The sequence below is a fragment of the Mastigoproctus giganteus genome, chromosome 1 (genome assembly GCF_048544385.1).
Source record: "Mastigoproctus giganteus isolate SK-2022 chromosome 1, ASM4854438v1, whole genome shotgun sequence".
NCBI lineage: Eukaryota > Metazoa > Arthropoda > Arachnida > Uropygi > Thelyphonidae > Mastigoproctus > Mastigoproctus giganteus.
Window position 1 is genome coordinate 243,484,168 of NC_143575.1, and position 18,344 is coordinate 243,502,511.

The following is an 18,344-nucleotide window of genomic DNA, read 5'->3' on the forward strand; positions in this document are numbered from 1 at the left end:
CTCAAAGGAATTGGATGCAAAAAATAATTTTGATATCATATACTTGGATTTTAGGAAACTTTTGATATTGTTGCCCATGGAAGACTACTGGACAAAATTGGAGCAGTGTGGCATTAAGGGCAAGTTGCTACAATGGATAAAAGGATGGTTGAGTGGCAGAAGACAGAGTGGTAATCAATGGACACTGCTCTTCATGAACTAATGTTATTAGTGGAAGTCACCCAGAATTCGGTGTTGGGCCCATTGTTGTTTTCTGTATTCATTAATTAATGATATTGATGATGGTATATCAGGCTTAATGTCCAAGTTTGCAGATGATATGAAGGTTGGTAGGGTTGTTAATGACAGTAATGATAGTACACTACTGCAACAGGATCTAGAAAAGTTCAACAGGATCTAGAAAAGGGCAACTAGATTGGTGAATGGGACAAAGGGGTTCTCTTACGAAGAAAGGCTTAAGTTTTGCAAATTACAGTGTCTGGAAACTAGGCACCAGCGGGGTGATCTGATAGAGGTGTACAAAGCCTTGAATGGTTTGAGCATGCTCAATGCTGATGGGATTCTTCCTCTAGCTCAGAAAAATCACCTGAGAGGGCATAAATTCAAATTGAGGAAAGACAGATGTAGGATAGATGTGCGGAAATTTGCCTTTAGCCAGCGGGTGGTTGGTGGGTGGAACAGACTTCCATCCCTTGTCGTGGAAGTTGATAGCCTAAATAAGTTTAAGTTGATAGCCTAAATAAGTATTATATACTTGGATCTTAGAAAGGCTTTTGATACTGTTGCACATGGAAGACTGCTGCACAAATTGGAGCAGTGTGGCATTGGAGGCAAGTTGCTGCTATGGATAAAGGGGTGGTTGAGGGGGAGAAGACAGAGAGTGGTAATCAATGGACACTGCTCATCGTGGACTAATGTTATTAGTGGAGTCCCTCAGGGTTCAGTATTGGGGCCTTTATTGTTTTCTGTATTTATAAATGATATTGATGATGGTATATCAGGCTTAATGTCCAAGTTTGCAGACGATACGAAGGTTGGCAGGGTTGTCAAGGACACTACTGACACTATGCTGCTGCAACAGGATTTGGAAAGGTTGAGCAGATGGGCTTCGAGGTGGCAAATGAAGTTTAACATTGACAAATGTAAAGTACTACATATGGGAAACAGCAACCCCAGAGCAGCGTATCAACTCTGTGGTACTACACTGACAGTGGTAGAGAATGAAAGGGACCTGGGGGTGGTGGTGCAGGCAGATATGAAGTTCTCTGAGCAGTGCAGACGAGCTGCAAGAGTAGCTCATGGTGTATTGTCAATGATATATAGGAATTTTTCTAGCAGGGATGAGGAGGTGATTATTCCCTTGTATAAGGCAGTGGTCAGGCCACACCTAGAGTACTGTATACAGGCCTGGAGGCCTCATTTCAGGAAGGATGTAGAGCTGCTGGAACGAGTACAGAGAAGGGCAACTAGATTGGTGAATGGGACAAAGGGGTTCTCTTACGAAGAAAGGCTTAAGTTTTGCAAATTACAGTGTCTGGAAACTAGGCACCAGCGGGGTGATCTGATAGAGGTGTACAAAGCCTTGAATGGTTTGAGCATGCTCAATGCTGATGGGATTCTTCCTCTAGCTCAGAAAAATCACCTGAGAGGGCATAAATTCAAATTGAGGAAAGACAGATGTAGGATAGATGTGTGGAAATTTGCCTTTAGCCAGCGGGTGGTTGGTGGGTGGAACAGACTTCCATCCCTTGTCGTGGAAGTTGATAGCCTAAATAAGTTTAAGGCTCAGCTGGACAGGTATTTCGAACGAACAGAGGGGTGAAGTGGAAGTGGTTATTTTTATTTATTTATGTTACTTTTTTTTTTTTTTTTTTTTTGGCTGATGCTGCATAAGCTTGCTTTCTTGCATCAAATGCCTCTACTAATGCTAATGCTAATGCTAATGCTAAAAAGTTGAGCAGATGAGCTGAGAGGTGACAACTGAAGTTTAATATTGACAAATGTAAAGTACCCCACAGTAATGTACCAACTGGGTGGTACTACACTCAGGGTAATGAAGAATTAAAAGGACCTGAGGGTAATTGTGCAGTCTGATATGAATTCTTCTGAACAGTGCAAACAGGCGGCAAGACTAGCTCATGGCATCTTGTCAATGATATGCAGGAATTTTTCCAGCAGGGATAAGGAGGTGATTGCCCCCCTGGAATAAGGCAATGGTTAGGCCACACCTTGAGTACTGCATACAGGTCTGGAGGCCTCATTTGAGGAAGGATGTAGAGCTGCTGGAATGAGTACAGAGAATGGCAATAAGATTGCTGAGTGGAACAATGGGTTGCTGTTACCAAGTAAGGCTTAAGTTCTGCAAATTGCATCGTCTAGGCACTTGCACTATGATCTAATTGAGGTGTATAAGGCCTTGAGTGGTTTGAGCAAGCTCAATGCTAATGGGATTCTTCCTCTTGCTCAGATTACTCACCTGAGGGAACAAATTCAAATTGAGGAAAGACAATTGTAGAATAGATGTGCAAAAATTTGCCTTTAGCCAGTGGGTGTTTGTTAGTTGGAACAAACTTCCATCTGTTGTAGTGGAGGTCAACTGAAATAAGTTCAAGGCAGAACTAGAAAAAAAAAAAAATCTGGAGTGAATGGATGGGTGAAATGGCAAGGTTTTTTTTGGCTGATGCTATATAAGCTTGCTTTCTTGCATTATATGCCTTTACTAATGCTAATATCTTACAGGTAGCTAAATGATTTTATGAAAACTGACAGGAAAGTAGAAGAGAAATTGTCCAGGCTTAACATTATAAAGGTGCTTAAAGTGGCTGGATCTATCCAAGTATATTAAGAGAGGCAGCAAAGGAGATAAGAAAATTCCTAGCCATAATTATAAGCTTTTTTGGATTCAGATTGGATGCAGCCACAGCATGGATTTGTTAAAGGACTATCTTGGCTGACTAATCTGATTGGATACTACAAGGCAGTAAAAAAAGGAACTGGATGAAAAAAATAATTTTAATATCATATATTTGGATATCAGGAAAGCTTTTGATACTATTGAACATAAAATACTGTTGTACAAACTGGAGAAGTGTGGCATTAAAGGCAAGTTACTGCTCTGGATAAAGGGATGTTTAAGTGGGAGAAGACAAAGAGTGGTTATTAAAGGGCACTGCTCTTCTGTGGTCTAATGTTATTAGTGGATTTCCTTAGAGTTCAATTCTAGGCCCATTGTTGTTTTCTATATTATTAATGACACTGATGAAATCATATCAGGTTTATTGTCTGTTTGCAGATGTTAAAGGGTGGAAAGGTGGTTAATGACAATAATCAGGGTAAGCTACTACAATACTTTAAAAAAATTAGGCAGATGGGCTGAGAAATAGCAGCTGAAGTATAATATTGATAAATGTAAGTTACTGCATGTGGGTAGCAGTAATCCCAGATTAATGTACCAACTGCGTGGTAATTACACTCAGGATAAGGAAAATGAAAAAAATCTGGTGGTAATTGTGCAGTCAGATATGTTCTGAATAATGCAGACAGGCTGCCAGAACAGCTCATGGGGTTTTGTCAATGATATACAGAAACTTTGCTAGGAAGGATATGGAGGTGATTATCCCATCAAACAGTGCAACAGTCAGGTTACATTTTGAGTACTGCATACAGGTCTGGTGGTCTCATTTTAGGAAGGATGTAGAGCTCCTATAAAGGATACAGAGAAGATCAACGAGATTGGCAAGGGGGGAAAAAGTAATTCTTTTACCAAGAAAGACTTCAGTTTTGCAAATTGCAGTATCCGGTAACTAGGCAATTGAGAGGTAATCTGATTGAGGTGTTTAGGGCTTTGAATGGATTGAATAAGCCCAATGTTAATGTCATTCTTCCTCTTCCTTAGGCTCACACATGAGGGGGAGGGCATAAATTCAAATTGAGGAAAGGTGGTTGCATAATAAATGTGTGAGATTAGCCTTCAGCTGGTGGTTGATTATTGAAACAAAATTACATCTTTTGTTGGGGAAGTAGGTAGTTTGAACAAATCCAAGGAAGAACTAGAAAAATTATTGAAGGGGATGGACAGGTGATGTGGGAAGTTGGTTTTTTTTTTTTTTTTTTGCCTGATGATTTATAAGCTTGCTTTCTTGCGTCACACTACTACTACTAGTAATAATAATATCTAAAGCTCAATCTTATTCTTCAACAAAATCAACGTTGTCGCTTTTCAGAATAACATTTCCTTGATGGAGTGTTATTAAATATATAAAAAATTAAAAATGATTAAGAAATGCTTACTATTGGATTATAGACTATTAATACTTTGCAACGTTACTTACTCCCTGTCTAGCTTTATCTTCACTATACTGAGTTGCTACTTCATTAAATTTAATTCCAAGTTTTAGCTTCTCCAACGCCTCTAATGCTTTTGATTGTTTTTCACAGAGTATATGGCGTACCTATGGCACACAAAACAAGTAATAAGGTATCAAATACAGTGTACTAAAAGGCAAGCTATTTTTTAATGACTACTTAGAATTGTACAAAAAACACAGAACAGTTTCACTATTCTATACAAATTTATCTTTTGTTTGCCCTAACATTTTATTTTAATGATCAATCATACACAATGTTAATACACAGCCAATTCTAGATTAGCAAATTATTTGCAAAAGCGGCATCGTTTAAGTCATATCTCATATTGTGAATACCTTCATAACGAGTTGCCATGACATTGCACTACTTTGAATAAGTAACACTTCCCCTAAAGCAGAAGACTATTGTTATTTATTCTCAGTGGATACCACCACCCTGATGGCACCGTTTCAGGGCTATTGGCCCTTCTTCATATGATATGAAGGTTGGTAGGGTTGTTAATGACAGTAATGATAGTACACTACTGCAACAGGATCTAGAAAAGTTGAGTCTACAAATTAATGCAAATGCATCATGTTAGTACACAGCCAATTCTCACGAGATGAGATATGACTTAAACGATGCCGCTTTTGCAAATAACTTGCTAATATAGAATTGGCTGTGTACTAACATGAGTATTTACACTAATTTGTAATGCGCCTCCGTAGCCAGGTGGGCAGGAGCAGCAGTGCATAGCACACACTTCTTGATTAGACCGGGGTTCGAGCCCGTGCCCACCAAATACGGAGGATGCAGAAAGGTCAAGGAATAACCACCGCATATCCCCAGAGCAATATGACCTTAGTTGCTGATGCTCCTAAAAACCAAATAACAAACAAACTAATTTGTACATAGTCTAACTTTCTCGCAGCCTGAGGCATAAGCCCTAATGCATTATAGTCTTAATTCATCTTATACACCACCAGGCATCTCTCATATTGTGGAGTTATACTTCATAACTGTTTTGCCATCATTACATCACTTAGGTACCTACCCACCCACCGAAGAAGGGCCAAATAGCCCTGAAACGGCACCAGGGGGAGCTTGATGATGTCAGGAGTTTCCAAGAATAGGTAACAACAGCCTTCTCCACTGGGGAAGCGTTGCCTATTTGAGGAGTTTGAGTTTTTCAGTGGTGTAAGTTGAAAGAGTTACTGTCCCTTTCATTCTTCTACACTGTTTCTTTTCCTCTTCCACTCCTACTGTTACTCTCCCTCTACCTTTTTGCTTTTCTCAGTCTAATAGGGACAAGTGGATAGTCGAGTTATTATCCCACACATATACAAAATAGCCCTGAAATGGTGCCGTCTGGGTGGTGGTATCCACTGAGAATAAGTAACAATAGTCTTCTCCTTTAGGTGAAGTGTTACTTATTCGAAGTAGTGCAATGTCATGGCAACTCGTCGTGAAGGTATTCACAATATGAGATATAACTTAAACGATGCCGCTTTTGCAAATAATTTACTAATCTAGAATTGGCTGTGTACTAACACAATGCATCTGCACTAATCTGTACATATTCTAACTTTCTTGCAACTTGAGGCATAAGCCCTAATGCATTATAGTCTTGATCAATCATATTAACAAATACAGTCCATTCCGATTATTTGGGACACATCGGGACTAGTGCATTTTGGCCCGATTAAGCGGCTGCCCCAATTATCCGAAAGTTTCACATAAATAGTTAAAAATACAATGTATTCCCCCCTTTACAATTGGTTCACTGTATGCTACGTACAGTGAACCAATTGTAAAGTACCGTTACAATTGGTTACGACGAACTCAACATAGTAAAGTACCATTCACTATACGATGTGCAGTAAGCGCCGGTCATTGTGATCACATTTGTGAATTGAATTTTAATTCTATTAAACAGCAATTCTAATTAACGAAAATAGGAGGAAGATTATCCACAACCTATAAAAGCAAAGATATATTAAGCACAAATTTACTGTCTATTACCTTACCAATTAAAAAAATTAAATGATACACGAAAATCAGAAGAATATACGTGATAATCGGAATAATTAATACGTACTGTAATATGTACATACTAACTAGTTGACATTTCTGTTCACTGACATTTGTGGGTGGGGGTTAAAATTTAAAACAGTAAAAAGATAAGCAATCAATAACAAAGAACACGGCACACACAAATTGCAAGTAACACAATATGCACAAGTGAGAACTGAGTAACAAGTTACAAAGCTTTAAAAATAGGAATGAAGAGAAGAGCTGAAAATTAATTTTTTTATATGATTGAAGATTTTATGGAAGTGTAAACACATTTCACCATAATAACCCACAGAATTCCAGCTGTCAGTATTATCGCAAATTCAATAAGATCGAGTTTACTGTCCATTTATGACAGATTTCACTAACACAAAAGCCCAATCAACAGGTGACTGCTAATTGTTTTTATTGTTTTATGGTTGTGATCTTCAGAATTTCGACCAAACCACGTGGTACTGTCGGAGACAATCATAGGGTAATCTCCAGTGCTGCGGTCTCCTGCCCCAATTAAACGACATTCCCAATTAAGCGAAGTAAACCCTGGCTATTTTCTCGATTGGTTTCTGTTTTTTAAGATTTGCCCCAAATAAACAGCTGCACCAATTAACCGATGGCCCAAATAACCGGAATCCCCTGTATATGTTAATATATTATCATCCTTATTTAAGTATATACTTTAAAATCATCCTAATGATTTTAAAATTTATATTAAGACATTAGAATATATTTAACCCATATTACTAATATGAAGTAATACCCATAATATGAAGTAATGTGAATACTCATATTACTAATATGAAGCATTCACAGTTTCAATTCTCTTGCTATTGCACCTGCTAATTACATTGCAAATAAGTTTTAAAAAACTACACCTGACTAACACAAATATTACCAAACCTTGTTTGAGGAAAGCCCCTTTGAAACTTTTCTCAATATAAAATTATTTATGATCACACATTGCATAAAATTCTATTAAAGAATATGTGATAACAGCCATTAAGATGTTCGCTGAAAAGAAAACAACTGCTGTAGGAGAGAAAGCCTATCATAATTTAGTACTATAGTACTTTTGTTATGAAGTTCCAGACAGATCACTTCTGATCTTCTAGTGTCCAAAAATGTTATAACTATAAAAGGGTACATACAATGAAGTTAAAAAGAAGCATGATATGCACATGTGGATAAATACCTCCTGAATCAGATCATCATGTCTACAACCAGTGAGCGAGAGGGATAAGCACCAAAGCAACTAAGCTGAGTTTCCCAGGTTTGAGTGGTGGGTCCACTGTTGTTTTCAATATTTATCAATGATATTGATGAAGGTATATCAGCCTTAATATCCAAGTTTGCAGATGATACAAAGGTTGGCAGCATTGTTAATGACAGTACACTGCTGCAACAGAATGAAGAAAAGCTGGGCAGATGGTCTGAGAGGTGGCAATTGAAGTTTAACATTGACAAATGCAAAGTACTGCATATGGTTGCAGTAACCCCAGAGTAATGTACTGACTGTGGCCTCAGGGTAGTAGAGAATGAAAAATGAATCTGAGGGATAATTGTGTAGCCGTACATGAAATTCTCAGAGTAGTGCAGACATGCTGCCACAACAGCTCATGGGGTTTTGTCAATGATATACAGAAACTTTGATATCAGGGATAAGGAGGTGATTATCCCTTTGTGTAAGGCCATGGTTAGGTAACATCTTGCATACAGGTCTGGAATCCTCACTTTAGTAAGGATGTAGATCTGCTGGAATGGGTGCAGAGAAGGGCAACCAGATTGGTGAAAGGAACAAAAGGGTGCTCTTATCTAGAAAGGCTTCAGGCACCTGGGGGAGATTGACTGAGGTGTTTAAAACCTTGAATGGATTGAGTAAGCTGAATGTTAATGGTATTCTTCCACTTGCTAGACTATACACATGAGGGAGTATAAATTCAAGTTGAGGAAGGATGGTTGCAGGATAGATGTGTGGAATTTGCCTTCAGCGAGCAGATGGCTGATTGTTAGAACAGGCTTCCATTTGTTATTGTGGAAGTAGATGGGAGAACTAGACAAATTCTTGAAAGGTACAGATGGATGAACTGTTTTTTTTTTTTTTTTTTTTTTTTGGTTATGCTATATAAGCTTGCTTTCTTGCATAATTTGCCATTACTACTACTATACTCACATAATATATAACCTAGGATCTTTCCTTTTTTGTGTTTTTGATCATACAAATCACTATGTTCTTGTTTCTTCATTCCAATGAAGATAACTAGCATCATGTCCAAACAAAGATCAAATCTGTTATGTTTGAAATACAAATAGTTTTCCATTAATGCACAGAGTACTTCCCCCTTACTTTTATCGTTTATTTGTATAATTACCCTCAAAACTTGTACTGCTAAATAAAATAAAATAAAAATGTCAGTTTATATAGCAAGGTTAATCAGTTTAATAAAACCAGATAAAATATGTCAGCTGAAGGTGTTAAAATTGTTTTTATTAAAATCCATCAATGTCTATCGTCCACGAAAAGATGGATGACTAGACACCAACAATAACTTTGCTTGGAGTTATTTACACTTTAAAAAAGAAAGAGAATGAACTAGAAAGATAATTCTTTCAACAATCATTTTAAAATTCAGCTATCTGCTTATTTCTTTCAAAATTTCTCCAAATACAGTGACTTCTTAATTTACGCAAGGGTTACGTTCCAGAACATTTCGCACAATTTAAATTCGCACGTAATGTAAATAATCACCAAAAAATGCAATAATAGGCCTGTGAGAGTAATTCATACATCTAGCCAAGTTACCCCTACCAGTACATACCATTTGTTTTCTTTGGTCTGAAGACTGGGCACTCTATAGAAAATGATGAGCAACCAAATTCATTGATCTTTATTGATTTACTTATTTTTTTTTTTCATAGTGAAAAGTATGTTCGCTATAACCAACATATACAGTATAATAACACAAACAACAATTGAGAGAGAGAGAGAGATTGAGGTGGAGGTTTGCCTTAAGCAGATTGATGAGAGGAATCGTCATGGTCAGATTCTATTCCCTCGGATTTGGACCAGATACGTGGGAGTGTTATGCTAACCCTGGGAGGTGAAGGGTTCATTTGACTGCTCCCATGAGCACTTGAAAAAGGAATCCAGAGTTAATTGCTTTGCACGTTGCGCTTCTCACTAGAGCTACTCATAGTAGCTCTAGTGAAACTTACGTTGCACTTGAGTTTCATTCAAGATTGCGGTCTTCATCAGCTAACAGATTTAGACCTTCATGTATAAGATTTAATGCTTTCAATATTCCTTTCACAGTCAGGCTCCATTCTTCTTTAACCTCTGGACTTTCATTCGCAGCTGTTTCCTCCTCTTGAATGTGATACTGTCCAGTACAAACAGATCTTCATTTGACAATTCTTGATGATGCGAATCAATTAAATCATCGACATCACTTGCCTTCACTTCAGTGAACCATATCTTTTTAGCAAGTTTCACACATTTGTCTTTAGTTTGTGCATAATCTTCATTGGTAGCAGAGCCTTTGAAGAAATTGCTAAGATCTGGACATAATTTATGTCACAAAGTTTGAATACAGTTATATGAAACTTCAAACCATCAAATTCAATGAATTTTAAAGCATCTTTTATATTGATTGCTAACCAATATTGCTGTACACTCATCTGTTCATGGTTGGTCTTGCCAATTAGATCGACCAGAATGTGCTTTCAATTTTTAAATGTCTTAAAAGATTTAATTACATGTTCGTCCATAGGCTGGAGTATTGTGGTTGTATTTGCTGGGAAAAAAAACAATCTTGATATTGGAACAGACATCAGCTATACTGGGTGGATGGCTTGTGGCCTTATTAAGGATAACTAACATGTTGAACGGAATTCCTTCTGCCTTGCAATACACTTCCAAATCTGGTCATAACTGAGATCCGAAATAACTTCTGAAAATAACAGCAGTCATCCACCCTTTAGGGTGGATGACTGCTATTATTTTCATTGTACATATATATAATATATATATGTACAATATATATAACCTTTAAGGGCATGATTGTACATATATATAAGGAGTTTGATAGTGGTAAATGCACACAAGTTTCAGTCTATGATCCTCCATATTAGCACCAAACAGAAGCTTTTGCCGCCTTATAGCCAGGCACAGTCTTTTCAGCAATGGAAATATAAGTGTGACTGGGCATTTTTTTCCAAAATAAAGCTGTTTCGTCAAGGTTGAATATCTAATTGTGCTCACCCTCTCATGGCGCTTTCCGTAAATATGTTTGCTGCGCATTATTTTAAATTTGTGTAATTTAAACATGCATAAAGTAAGAAGTTGCTGTATTAATAAGTATGAGTAAAAGACAAAAATAAAATCATCATGCATAAGGAATCTTTTCAAAAATAAAATAGTTCTCAAGTTTCAGTAGTAATAGTCATCATACCTGGCCACACACACACCAGGTGTCTGAAGTTCCTGGAACAATTTTACAAATAAGCTAAAACTGTATTTGCTTTCGTTTCCTTCAATGCAGTTCCCTTAGGCATCTCTACACAAAATCACTCTTTTTTGCCATGATTAGAAGCATTTCTAGAACTTGTTTATTGAAATTGATTTAGTGGCCTTAATATACGCTACCAAAGACCCGAAATGTGTCCTTTTCGATGAGGTCATAATGATGAGGCTGTGCTTTTGGGAATATATATATGTGTGTGTGTGTGTGTGTGTGTGTGTGTGTGTGTGTGTGTGTGTGTGTGTGTGTGTGTGTGTGTGCTTTTTTTTTGTAAAAAAATAGGTGCCGGTACTTATTCTTTGCTATCAGGAAAAATTTAAAATTAAATGGATATAAAAAGTACTCTAAAAAATTTTTTTCCTGATATTGTTACTTTAGTAGTAAAGTTTTTTTGGAATAAGAACAACAAATTAAGTATATTAACACAGTTTAATGAGCATGAATTTATTATTCAAGTATATAAAAAAGATAAGCAAAATGTGTAAAATGTAAGTAAAAAAAATAATTTCATAATACAGTTTTTGTAGAATATTCCAAATTTTTATTAAGTTCTCATCTGACATGCTATGCCAACTTCCTTTCTTACTGTTTGCATCGGTTGCTGAATGAAGTTTCCAAAACAGCCACGAATCGACGTATTTTGATGGATCGAAGCAGATCAGCAGTAGGCCTACAATTTTAAGAAATAGTAGTGAATCAATTGTTTTTGTCATCAACGAAGCTCTGGTTGGGCTGACGATCAGATTCATTTGTGAAAATTCTCATTCACATTCATTTTATGAAATTGGTATCATACTCAAAGCGTTCATCAAATGCTTCAATTCTTCCAAAACCGTCTTTTCAATTAGGTATTCCCGAAATCCACGAATTGTATCTCTTTCTGTAACTGTAACCTAATTGACAATTTTCAAACTTAATTTTCACCAAATGCCAACATTTCATGTTTAGAAGGTTTAATAACTTCGTTGTTCTCATTTCCTTCCCCCGTCATCGATATTATCACTACTTCTTTGAACTAGTTAAATTTGAATTTTTTGAAACTGTACAAAATGTTGGTGTCATTCAGATATTCAGGTACTGTGACCATGTAAACAGAGATAGAGAAAATTTATGGAAAACTGTGGATAACGCAATTCCGCAAAACAACAGATGATTATTTGTCGGAGTAAAAGAAAATGACTCTCTCCTAATTCTCAAATGGGGCGCTTACAGTTGATTCACAGCAATGTCCAACCTACAGCTCACCTGGAAAGTGAACTTTCCAGGTGGGCTGTAGTAATTATCAAAAAAAAAAAAAAAAAAAAAATCTCATTTAATGTTTTGTTCAGTAAATGTAATTGTGTATTGTACTTAATAAAATTTTTGAATATTTTCAATTTTACATGTGACGAGATATGGAAAATGTAACACTAATTTTTCTTGAATCACTCGGTGCGGCCCACGAAATAAATCTAACTTTGAATTTTTTTTGAATATGGCCTCTGTACTGGAAAAGGTTGGACACCACTGCAGTAGAAGGTTGATCACAGCCCACTGTCAGCATCAGGAATACCCCTTGATCTGCTCACTGGTGACCAGCGTGACTTCTCTGTATGTGTGACAGGTGGTCGAATAAGTTTTACAAGTACCACAAAGTTGTAGAATGGTAATCCCATTAGCTCTCTTAATTCGTGCAGCAGCACTAATTTCCTAAAGGCCAGAAATGTGAACTGTGTGTACCAAGTCTATTGTAATCCATTCACTATACAAAAATTTTCTTCGCTCAACAGAAACTATTTTAAATATAACTTCCAAGGGGAATTCAAAATAATTCGTTATAAAAGGAGTTTGTTAAACAGATGTCCAACTGAGTAATTTAAAATTCTAAAAATGGTTATAAAGTTTTATATAGAAAATATCTTAACAATAGACAGTGAAAAATGCAAATTTAGTTAAATAACTTATATATATATAAATAACATATATATACATATATATACACACACATATATATACACACAAATCGTTGCAAAGGTGAACAGATCGAAGGACCAAACCACCCCTTCCTCCTCCGATCGATCACAAATGCAGAGGATTTGCACAGCGGTGGTCCTTATGCAGTGAGATTTGGTGGTTTGGTCCTTCAATCTGTTCGCCTTTGCGACGATTTGTATAGCGATTGAAATGCAGCGATTCCATGACCATTATTGGCCTCATGGTCCTCTGTCGATATGGGGCATGATGGTCATCTATTATTTTGTTATTTTGTTTTCTTTTAGTAATTCCTTTCAGCCTCTTTTTGGTGATATTTCACGTCTTCCGGAACTGGTACCTTACAAGGGGGGTATCGCTAAATTATTATATAATTGGCATTATTTTAAATTTAAATTGGATTTATTATTATTAATTAGATTTAAAGCTCTAAATTATTTAGGGACTTTCGGCTACGGTTTCTGTCTTGTTACCTTTACTTCCCCCTCCCTGGGTGATTTATTTTTTATGTTAACTTTTGCTCTACGATTTTGCCATACTACTGGCTTATGTTTTATTTTATATATATGTGTGTAAAAAGATAAAATAAAAAGGTAAAGCAAATATCAGAGGCAGCAAAAAGCATATTCCTCCACTTGAAATATAACAATAAAAATAAATTGGAATAAGAATTAAAAAAAAATATATATATATAATGCCAGCAGCATGTCAAGACAAGAAGAGCAAAAATAGACAAAATTAAACATAAACAAGCATCATGTAGAGGAATATGCTTTTTGCTGCTTCTGATGTTTTCTTTACCTTTTTATTTTATTTTTATTATGAAAAATTCAGTTTCCAACTATTTCAAACGTTATTCAAATATATGTATAATTATATCACATGACAGTAGTGGGGTGGGCTGATTTGCTAATGCTGCGCCTGTGCTGCCATCCATAGTTCATTATTCATCTATATAATCTGGTTAAGATTACTTTGGTCAGTGGTGTGGCTTTGCATTGGAGTGCTGGTATCTGTTCTATTTTTAATTTTTGCTACATCAGGACCACCGCTATTCAAATCCTCTGCACTGGCGGTTCGATCTGGGGATGGGGTGGCGGACTGATCTTTTGATCAACTCACCTTTGCGGCAATTTGTCTAGTGATCAAATGCAGCAATTCTCTGACCATTATTGGCCTTGTGGTCCTCTGTTGAGATGGGGCGTAATGGTCAGTCTATTTTTGTTTTATTTTATTGTAGTGGTTTAGATCTCTGTTGGTGATATTTCACATAAATTTGGATCTGGTGCCCGTCAGAGGGGATGCCGTTAAATTTCTATTTAATTAGCATTCGAAATTTAATGGATTATTATTTTATTATCTTTACATTTAGATGTTCTAAATTATCTTAGAGAGTTTCTGTTTCAAAATTTTTACTCTTGTTACCCCTCTCATCCCTCCCTGTTGGTTTGATCGTTATGTTAAATATTGACTATTTTCATTCTTCTGTCTTGCCATTTTATATATATTTTTTAATTCTTATTCTAATTTATTTTTATTGTTATATTTCAAGCATGATGTAGAGGAATATGCTTTTTATGGTATTAAAAATAATATGATGCTAAATAACAAAAATAACATTCCCTCACTTGGCTATAGTATTAAACCTAAAATTCAATGAGAAAGGATAACATGTTTAGTTTAATTTTTGAAAAAATTTTAAATTTTACCAACGTAGTGTCAGGAAACTGGGATAGGTGACACAAAGCCCAACAGGTATGTATCAGAATAAATGAGAAAGGTTCTTATTTCCTTCTTGTTCTGTGGTGGTCAGACTGAAAAGGGGTCAATTCTCACCTTCAGGTTGTTTTATATGTTGATAAGATTATCCTGCGCAGATGTGCCTTTTGTAGATTATGGTGTGACATGAAATTGCTGTAGGCAATATATCCTGTGTAAATGTGAGTGTTTTGAAAGCCATGAGAGGGTTTATATTTGTGGGTTTGCTTCTGATGTCGGAAGGAACCTATATAAATGAAATGATATTTATATCAGTACAAAATGTTTGTAAAATACAAGATGTTAATAAAAATGGGTTGCTATCCCCTGGACAGGGCCGGTATAGCTTTTCTAAGGGATAAATAATGACCAGTGTTTGTCCGGGGGGATAGCTATGTACACATTTACAGCCTCCTTCAATGTGAATTTTCACCCTGTGTCACTAGGTTTCATACTGTATTAAAATGAAGGGATATAAATGTTATGTGTATAGTATATCTTAGGTACAATTATTTTGTTGTTGGGAGTTTGTATCCGGTGATAACGTCCCATTATTTAGATTGTCTGATTTAGGAAGGGAGGGGGAAGTGTTTGGTAGGCCAGGTTACAGTGCGGTCAGACGACAAGACTCTTTTGAGCGCAATGAACCCGGATATCAATATTAGCATTAGCATTAGTAGAGGCATTTGATGCAAGAAAGCAAGCTTATGCAGCATCAGCCAAAAAAAAAAAAAAAAAAAAAAAAGTAACATAAATAAATAAAAATAACCACTTCCACTTCACCCCTCTGTTCGTTCGAAATACCTGTCCAGCTGAGCCTTAAACTTATTTAGGCTATCAACTTCCACGACAAGGGATGGAAGTCTGTTCCACCTACCAACCACCCGCTGGCTAAAGGCAAATTTCCGCACATCTATCCTACATCTGTCTTTCCTCAATTTGAATTTATGCCCTCTCAGGTGATTATTCTGAGCAAGAGAAAGAATCCCATCAGCATTGAGCATGCTCAAACCATTCAAGGCTTTGTACACCTCTATCAGATCACCTCGCTGGTGCCTAGTTTCCAGACACTGTAATTCGCAAAACTTAAGCCTTTCTTCGTAAGAGCACCCCTTTGTCCCATTCACCAATCTAGTTGCCCTTCTCTGTACTCGTTCCAGCAGCTCTACATCCTTCTTGAAATGAGGCCTCCAGGCCTGTATACAGTACTCTAGGTGTGGCCTGACCATTGCCTTATACAAGGGAATAATCACCTCCTTATCCCTGCTAGAAAAATTCCTATATATCATTGACAATACACCATGAGCTACTCTTGCAGCCCGTCTGCACTGCTCAGAGAACTTCATATCTGCCTGCACAACCACCCCCAGGTCCCTTTCACTCTCTACCACTGTCAGTGTAGTACCACACAGTTGATACGTTGCTCTGGGGTTGCTGTTTCCCATATGTAGTACTTTACATTTGTCAATGTTAAACTTCATTTGCCACCTCGAAGCCCATCTGCTCAACCTTTCCAAATCCTGTTGCAGCAGCATAGTGTCAGTAGTGTCCTTGACAACCCTGCCAACCTTCGTATCGTCTGCAAACTTGGACATTAAGCCTGATATACCATCATCAATATCATTTATAAATACAGAAAACAATAAAGGACCCAACACTGAACCCTGAGGGACTCCACTAATAACATTAGTCCACAACAATATCAAAAGCCTTTCTAAGATCCAAGTATATAATATCAAAGTTATTCCCTGCATCCAGTTCTTTTGTGACTGCATCATAGTATCCAATCAAATTGGTCAGGCAAGACTTACCCTTAACAAAACCATGCTGTGTCCTAGCTATAACTGAAGTCTTGTCTAGATGATCCTGCAGTGCTTCCTTAACCAGTGCCTCCATTAATTTTCCGGGAACAGAAGTTAAACTCACAGGTCTATAATTACTTGTGTCAGCCTTTGATCCCCCTTTGTGAATTGGGGTCACATTTGCACACATTGGGAAGTTTTATCTTATTCGATAATAGACACAGATATTTTTAGACAACCTAGTAGTGGTAAGCTACGGGCCATTTATAGTTCTAAATTGTTTCATTGTATTTTCAATAAGTGTACAGGGGTTGGCGTTAGGGTGGTGTATGTTGAGGTTCGTAAGTATGGCCGCTTTAATATCGTGTCTGCTGTAGTTGGTGGGTATATTGATGACAATTTCTATGAGTTTTTTAATTACATCCGTTGTGTTATCTAGATTATTGCAGATGTGTATTAACCTGTTCGTTTGATTTCTAATAGTGTTGCCATGGATATACTTAGCTAGATTGCTCTCCCAGTTGATAAGCTTAATAGCTGGGAAGCTGAAATGGTCTCTCTTATCATAGTTGAGTGTAGACATTGTCTTTGGTTATGGTGATTTCGCTGTCGAGATAGTAAGCTTGTAAGTTGCTATTCGGGTTAGTGCGTTCTATGGTTAAATCTGTGGGGTAAATTTCCTGGGCTAAAATGCCGAAATTGTCGAAATTGACAATTGTCGAAATGACCAGGACATCATCAATATATCTGTAGAATATAATTTCTTCTTTGATGTTGTTTTCGAATTAATGCAAGTAAAGGTTGGCTATGGAGCAGGAACTGCTAGCTCCCCATGGCTACCCCCTAGTCTGAACGTAAATACTGTCTCCCATAAGCACGTAATTGTTTTTGACATTAAGATTAATAAGGTCTTGCCAATATTGTTTATTGCATTTCATAATGTTTTTTTGATTTTTGTAGTAGTGTAAAAGGACTTTAATTAAATTGTCATGGGATATACTGGTGAGAAGGTTTTTAAAGTGGTAAGATACTATTGTTTTTGTTTTTGATGTAATCTAATTATTTTTTGTTATTGGAAATAATTTTAGTATTAGTGATTTGGTTGACTATATAATTTAATTTGTCCTCCATTAAATTACTGGATGGTTTTATGTAGCTGTTTTTACCTGAGGTGATGAACCTTTTTCCAATCGGAACTTTATGGAATTTGGGGATCCAATATATGAATGGGTATTGTGTATTATCTATTTTTAATTTGAGTTTTTTGTGCATGGCTATAATTTTTTTTTTTGCTAATGCTGCTAGGTGTGGAGTTCATAAGCTTGTATGTATTGCTGTGGTTCATCTCCTCTTTGTGGTGTATTGAATACCCCACAATTCATGGTGTATTCAATAGTAAGAAAAAGTGGGTGGGACATGCTATATGAAGTAATGAAATTTTTGGATATGGCGTACACGGGGTAAGAATGTACAGTAAACCCCCGCTATTCACGGGAGTTACGTTCCCGAGAAATGCCACGAATACCGAAAACGCAAATACTGAGTTATGGCTCCCATAGTAATAAAAAGGGGTTCGGTTCCAAAGTATGAAATATATAAGAAAAACTAGTCTAAAATTTTGTCTATGCATGTATTATATGTACCTTCATAATATGACTATGTACATAGACAGTACATAGTGAAATGCAAGCATATGGCATCGAAATGAAAATAAGAAACAATTTAATATTAAATGTAATATTTATTAGAAATTTCAAACAAATCTTTCAAACCAGCGTCTTTGCTAGCTAAAAAAACTTATCCCGCCAATGCTATCACCAGTTTCGCTAAAGTGTTGATAAAGGAGTTTTGCCTTTTCACGAATGATGAGTGAATTTAA

General features: G+C 36.6%; 1 protein-coding gene across 1 annotated transcript in view; it reads right to left on the reverse strand.

Annotated features, from left to right (window-relative positions):
• LOC150091713 (peptidyl-prolyl cis-trans isomerase NIMA-interacting 4) overlaps window positions 1-18,344 on the reverse strand; it is a 57,819-nt gene that overhangs the window by 19,863 nt on the left and 19,612 nt on the right. Inside the window, exon 4 of the mRNA XM_090369408.1 lies at window positions 4,332-4,451. Coding sequence (XP_090225534.1) covers window positions 4,332-4,451 — 120 coding nt within the window. The remainder of the gene's footprint in view (window positions 1-4,331; window positions 4,452-18,344) is intronic.